Source organism: Oscarella lobularis, chromosome 3 (genome assembly GCF_947507565.1).
Source record: "Oscarella lobularis chromosome 3, ooOscLobu1.1, whole genome shotgun sequence".
Taxonomy (NCBI): domain Eukaryota; kingdom Metazoa; phylum Porifera; class Homoscleromorpha; order Homosclerophorida; family Oscarellidae; genus Oscarella; species Oscarella lobularis.
Window position 1 is genome coordinate 1,727,631 of NC_089177.1, and position 7,390 is coordinate 1,735,020.

The 7,390-nt window shown below is 53.9% G+C and overlaps 1 protein-coding gene across 1 annotated transcript; it reads left to right on the forward strand.

Moving 5' to 3' along the window:
• Positions 1–3,845: 3,845 nt before the first annotated feature.
• On the forward strand, positions 3,846–6,826 carry LOC136184401 (uncharacterized). The gene is made up of 5 exons (XM_065971290.1): positions 3,846–4,163; positions 4,243–5,391; positions 5,505–5,853; positions 5,925–6,163; positions 6,596–6,826. Exons 1-5 carry the CDS (start codon positions 3,846–3,848, stop codon positions 6,824–6,826), a joined length of 2,286 nt encoding a protein of 761 aa, XP_065827362.1.
• The last annotated feature ends 564 nt before the right edge of the window (positions 6,827–7,390 follow it).

Here is a 7,390-nt window from a genome sequence, read left to right on the forward strand (position 1 = left end):
TGCAGTTTGTGAAGGCAATGTTTGCCTTCTCGCTGCGGGCGCGACACATCCCTGGCGCGCGGAATGTTGTGGCGGACGGCTTGTCAAGAAATCAATTGCTAGCTGATGTACGTATGTTTGCCCCGCAGATGGCGTCCAAGATGTCGTCGGTGCCGGCGGAGATCTGGGAATTGCTGGAGCCCAGCCGGGTCAACTGGTGTTCGCAGGGCTGGAGAGCGCGGTTTCTGGCTACGCTGCGCTGGGAATCGCCGCCTCCACCCGCCGGGCATATCGCGCCGGGGAGAACCAGTTCGCCCGTTTTTGCCGGAATCTGGGAGTGACACCGGTACCAGCCTCCGAACACGTACTGACGTTATTTTGCGGTCCCTGGCGAGCGAGGGAAAAGCTTATAATACGATTAAACCTACCTGGCGGGGGTACAGCACTGGCAAGTGGTCTGCGGGTTGGGGGATCCCTTCTCGGCAACACACCCCAACTGGACTTAGTTCTGCGTGGAATAAAACGGCGCCAGGGTGGCCCGGCACCGGACCGCCGTCTCCCGATCACGCCGGGGATACTGCGCCTACTGCGGGCGGTGTGGGAGAGAGCAGGCGACACATGGGACGCCCAAATGCTGTGGGCGGCGAGCTGCTGTGGCTTCTTTGGCTTCATGAGGTCGGGGGAGTTTACGGTGGCTGGCGAATTCGACCCGTCGCGTCATCTCTCGCCGGCGGATATTTCGGTGGATTCCTGAAGTTCCCCTTCGTGGGTATGCGTTCACCTAAAGCAATCGAAGACGGATCCATTCCGGCGAGGGGTGGACGTGTATTTGAGACGCACGGACTCGGACTTATGCCCGGTGGGAGCGCTTCTGTCGTACCTGGTGCGTCGCGGCTGGGATCCGGGCTCCCTTTTCGGCATCGCGATGGGCGTCCACTGTCGAAGACGACGTTGGTTCTACGCATTTGCCAGGCGCTGACATCGCAAGGAGTGCGGGCGGGATCCTTTTCCGGTCACAGCTTTCGGATTGGGGCAGCGTCGACAGCAGCAGCGCGCGGTCTGGAAGACTCGACGATCCGAACGCTGGGAAGATGGAAGAGCGACGCGTACCAGCGGTACATCCGGCTCCGCCCAGAAGAGATCGCGGCATTTAGCCAGAATTTATGCACGTAACTCGGTCTGTTCGGGCGTTCGGAGACGTTTCGTTGGATCGCGCTCGCGTGTTATTCTTTTGTGGTTTCTCTGGTATGTGGTCAAGGGCCCGGATTTGGTGGTCGCGTGATTTTAGTGGGGTGGTCTGGGGCGTCGGTCACGGCGCATAGCCCCGCGCCCGACTTGTGTTTGGGGTGTTAGTTCGGCGACGCCTAACTTACAGGTGACCACTCCCACGGTGGGTACGCAGCCGGACACCTCCGGGCACCGACCAAACCCTTGCAGGGCAAGGGTGTACATATATACGGGTGGGATAGGTGGATGTCAAGTGAAGTCTAACCCCCCACCCAGTTAGACGCGGTTGATATCCGGGCTATCGGGGGAGACACTAGGTAAGGCGCGCGCTGGCAGCATAGGAGTCAGTCGTCAGGCTGCCAGCGCGCGATCAGCTACTCATCACTGCGAAATTCCCTCCCTCCCCTCCCGCGGCAATACGTAGTTCTCCGCTAGCCTGGCTAGCGTGACGTGCCATACGGGGTGTTAGTTCGGGGACGCCTAACTTACAGGTGACCACGCCCACGGTGGGTACGCAGCCGGACACCTCCGGGCACCGACCAAACCCTTGCAGGTCAAGGGTGTAGATATATACGGGTGGAATAGGTGGATGTCAAATAATGGGCAAGAGCGTCGAGACCTCGACTGCTGCTCCCGAAACGGCCCCATCGGGGAACTCCTCCTTAATCGCCGCCCACAAACCCGTCAGTGGGCGGAAAGGACGTTATGCTGAACTCCTCGCAGCGTCGAATCCAAACGCTTAGGGAAGCGCGCGCCAGCAAAGTCTTTAATGAAATGGTCCACGAGAGGGAAGTTGAATATATGAAGTCTGTTTTATCAATATTGCACCCCGCTTTCTTTTGCTTGACCAAGTGCTGTTGTCATTCAGGGCTAACTAGCATTTGATCTCTATCACGGATTACCTGAGAACGCGTATGGAGGCAGAGGAGGACGTTGGTGTGAGCATGAAATACATAGCACGTGACTCTCGACCGATCACGAGAGTCCATTCTAGTGCGGAGAGTCACGGCTCTGTTATTAATGACTTATAGAATATTCGATGCAAATATTGCTTTTAGAAAAACTTGATCCTAAATTTTTGAAAGCTTTAAAGAAACTAGTCGACAACTTGCGACAACAACATTATTCTGGTGATGCCTTCAGGATTCTATCTAAAATTAATATTAATTTACTGCCTGTAGTTTATTTTAGATCACATCTAGAAAATGTTCAGGGTAAGATCCAATTTCATGTTAATTAAAACTGTGTGAATTGTTTTAATTCTCACCAGAAATTCCCGATTCGCAGCATGCGGAGCTGCAAAAAGAGAGTAAGTTAAAGCACCTTTATTTAGGCTGGATTAATCCTTTTCGTTCAAGTTTTACGTATTGAAAGTTTTCAAGGACGTAAGAAGAAAATCTAAATACCTATTTAAACGTTGACTTTTATTTCTCTAAAGAAGAATACCTGGAAGCCGCCTCAGAACGTATGTCGTTGTAATTCACGTCTTTAGTATATTTATTATCTCTTTTCATATTATATTTAAATCTACATTAGCTAGTTTGCCTTTCTACTTTTTAAATTGTCTTGGACTATTTTTAAAATAATCTTGGGCGCATATTTAAAATTGTCTTGGACCATTTAAAATCGTCTTATACGATTTTTAAAATTGACTTGGACGATTGTGTTTGGCAGTGATATTATCGCAATTGGAGAGAGTTGCGACGTCATGCCAAGCATCTTACCTATATTTGACGAAATTGGTTGAATACCGGTACAACTCCGTCGAGATTGATGTTCAATTGTGTACGAAATCTTTTACATTTAGATTGAAGCATCCAGGACCGACCACGTTGAACGAAATCTTCGGAGATTGCTCTAGGTACTATAGTGGCCACTGTCGGGGTTGGACCCTAACATTCCATTGGTGGTTATAAGGAATGCAACATTGTTATGTCTTACCTTATGGGAGGGGTCAAGGGCCCTCATAAGGCGATGTTTGGCAATAAAGGGTGTTCTTTGGCACTGTACTCGGGACCCACCAGTGGTGTTCGCGGGGGTCGAACCCCCAACCATTACATTGTGGTGACAGGTGTGGGATCCTGTTGCCGAATTTCCAATAGTAGGCAACCCGGATGCTAACGAGAGCGAAGGCAAGAGAAGCACAAATGGATCGCGACGAAAACGCCCCCGACGACGACACGCGTCGAGAGGCGACGAAGGGCGAGGCTCGCAACACAGGAGCGAAAGCGGCGGCGACAGGCGAACAGACGGGAACCGCGGAGCTGGCGGCGATCCTGGAATACATGCAGAGGCGAGATGAAGCACGAATGGAGAACGAACGTAACCGACAACGCGAGCAGCTCGAAAGGTGGGTACGCGAAAGGGAGCGCTTACTCGAAGAGCGTCGACGTGAAGCGGAGGCGGCGGAACGGCGAGAAAGGCAGCTACAGGAAATGTTGAAGTCGTTTAAGGAAACGCCCCCTCCGAAACAACGGGTAAAGGATCTGAAAATAGCGCCGTTACGGAACGACGAAGACATCGAAAGGTACCTGACGTCGTTCGAACGAATCGCGGCCGCGTGCGACTGGGAAAAATCGACGTGAGCGGTTCGGTTGGCGGCCGTACTCACGGGAAAGGCGAAGGACGCCCATGCGAATATGGACACGGTCGATATCACGGATTACGACGCGCTGAAGAAAGCAATTTTGAAACGATACGACATCGACGAAGAAACGTACCAGCAGCGGTTCCGCCAAGTAAGAAAGAATCCGGGGGAGACTTTCGCGGAGGTGGGACTGCGCGCACGAGACTTGGCGAATAAATGGACGAGCTTCGCGGCGTTGTCCAAAGAGGATTTGATGGAGAAGGTCGTTCTCGAACAAGTGCTGTCGCTTATGCCACCAGCGACGCAGATTCGCGTTCGGAAAACGAAACCCAAAACAACGAAGGAAGCGTGTGAACTAGCGGATAATATGGCACGCGCGAGAAAGGTCACTAATGAGGGGCGGAGCTCGCATGGCGACAAGCGCGATGCGAAAGGTGATACGTCTAAAGGCAAAACCCGAGATGGCGCCTTCTGAAAACAAGGCCAGCGGCGAGAATAAGGAAGAAAAACCTCGAAGATCAAAGTCGACGTGCTGGATATGTGGAAAGGAGGGCCACATATCGCTGCATTGCCCTTCGAAGAAAAACACGGGAGGCGCGGCTAAACGAGAAACCAGAAGCGGACTCTACGTCGGTGACAGCGATAGTGAGAACGAAGGAACAAGACCGAATGCGCGTTTTGAAAAGGCGGGCACCGTGGGAGGAGTGCCCGTAACGATTACGATCGACACTGGAGCGTCGCGAACGCTGGTACGAAGGGACTTGGTTCCGGAGGAAAGCATCAGGCGCGACGAACCAATCGGAATTATATGTGCACATGGGGACGAGAAGGCGTACCCAACGGCGGAGGTGGAAGTTCGTGTGGAGGGCGAACGTTTCACCGTTGTGGCGGGAGTAGTGGAGACACTTCCAGCAGCGGTCCTGTTAGGAAAAGACGTCGGAGATCTGGACGACCTCGTAAAGAAGAAGGAATTTGCGTGTGTCGTGATCACGCGTCAGAGGGCTAGAGCAGAGGCTGTACCCGTGGCCGAGCAGGAGCGAAAGGAGGCCGAGTGTGGGGCAACGCCGACGACGCTCGACCTGGAAGAGGCAACCGAGGTGGATGCGTCTGTGGTAGCTGACGAAATCGATTCGCAGGAAGCGAGCGACGGAGATGAAGACGACGAATTCGACGCTGCGGACGGAGAGCCCGGCGGGGATCCGTTTAGAATCTACCCACTTCCGACGGGAGAGTCGAATCAGCCTGGCTCGGGAGGCGAGGAGCGCCAAACGAGGAGTCAGCGACGGGAGGAGCGGTCTCAGTGGAAAGACCAAGTTGGGCTTGGCGTGGATCGGGAGGGGTTCCGCAAGTTACAAGAGGACGACCCGTCGTTGGCGAAAATACGTCGCGAAGCGATCGACAACGTAGGGAAGGCGGTTGTGGGGCAGTTCTATCGGCAGGAAGGACTGTTATATCGCCGATGGGTGGAGCGGGGATCTGGGGAGGAAGACCCGTTAGTTGCCGCTCAAGCTGAGGCCGGCGGTGATGCGTTTGGGGCACAGCGTGCTGATGGCGGGGCACCTGGGCCGCAGGAAAACGACCAAGCGAATCGCGGCAAGGTACTACTGGCCGGGACAGAGAAAGGATGTGGCGGAGTTCTGCAAAAGTTGTCCGGAGTGTCAACGCTCGGCGTCCAGACGAAAGAAGGACAAGGCTGAGTTGATCCCCATTCCGACGCGTTGCGATGGACATCGTCGGTCCTTTGCCCCGTACGAAATCGGGCAACAAGTACATCTTGGTGATGTGCGATTACGCTACCAGGTGGCCGGAGGCTGTGGCGCTAAAGGCTATCGATGCGGAAACGGTGGCGGAGGAAATGGTGCGAATCTTTACGAGGGTCGGAGTACCTGAAGAGATGCTGACGGATCAGGGCGCGAACTTCACATCGGGACTGATGAAAGAAGTACATCGGTTTTTGGGAGTGAAGCCGATCCGCACAAGCCCTTATCATCCTCAAACCGACGGACTGGTGGAGCGATTCAACAGAACGCTGAAGTCAATGCTGAAGAAGGCGCACGAAGGTGATCCGGTAGTACGGGAATGGGACAGAGCGCTACCGTACTTGCTGTTTGCGTACCGAGAGGTTCCTCAGGAATCGACTGGCTTTCACCCTTCGAACTACTCTACGGGCAAAACGTTCGAGGGCCGTTAGACATCCTGCGAGAAACGTGGGTGAGTCAGGAAAAGAATCCGGAGAACGTGATCCAATACGTTCTGGGGATGCGCGAGCGTTTGGAGGGAACGCTGCTGCACGCGCAGGAAAATTTGGGCCAAGCTCAGGCAAAGCAGAAGCACTACTACGACAAGGGAGCTCGTAGCACGACGTTCGAGGTGGGAGAACAAGTCTTGGTGTTGCTGCCGACAAGCACCCAAAAGCTCTTGGCTCAATGGCAGGGGCCTTACGTAATTCGCTGATAAGTGGGCCCGGTGAATTACGAAGTTGACATGACGGACAAGCGAAAAAAGATCCGTCTGTTTCGTGTCAACATGCTAAGGAAATGGCATCCCCCTGTGTCAGAGGTAGTCCTGGTGGCAACGTCGGAGGACGGCGGAGAGGAAGATCTGCTCAACGGCGAGTACGGCGAAATTCCGACGCTCGGAGAAGCGTGGTACCAGGCGAAGATCGGATCGGGACTAGAAAAAAAAGCAGCAAAAGCAACTGAAGGCACTTCTGGCACGTCATGCCGAACAGTTCTCAGGAATCCCGGGGCGCACGAAAGTAACGGAGCATAAAATTCGTACGGGAGACGCAGTACCAATCAGGCACCGACCGTATCGGATGGCGGAGTCCCAGAGGGAGGTAGCTCGCGAGGAGATCGACCGAATGCTGGAGATGGGTATCATCCGACCGTCGAAAAGCGAGTGGGCGTCGCCTGCTCTCCTGGTGCCAAAAAAGGATCGCAGCAAACGTTTCTGTGCGGATTATCGAGCTCTGAATCGCATCGCGAAGTTCGACGCTTACCCGATGCCGCGGATCGACGAGATCATCGATAGGCTGGGAGGAGCCCGGTACATCTCGACTTTGGATCTCACACGCGGATATTGGCAGGTCCCCTTAGCAGAAGACTCAATCGAGAAATCGGCGTTTACAACGCCGTTTGGCTTATTTGAATTCTTAGTTATGCCCTTCGGATTACATGGGGCACCGGCAACGTTCCAAAGGATGATGGATAACATTCTGCGGGGCGCGGAGAAATTTGCAGCGGCGTACTTAGACGACGTCGTGATCTACAGCGAAACCTGGGAAGACCATTTGCTACACCTGGAGGAGGTGATCAATCGTCTGAAATTTCATGGACTAACGGCGAAGCCAAAGAAGGGCGCGTTGGCCACGAAAGAGGTGCCATTTCTAGGTTACGTCGTAGGAGGAGGACGAGTTCGACCTACGGATGAAAGATCGAGGCTATACAGAAATACGTGCCTCCGGCGACGAAGAAGGAAGTGAGAGCTTTTCTGGGACTGGCTGGCTACTACCGCGGGTTTATGCCAAACTTTGCAACCGTGGCTGCGCCGCTCTCAGATCTGACGAAGAAACAAGCGTCTATGAAAGTGAAGTGG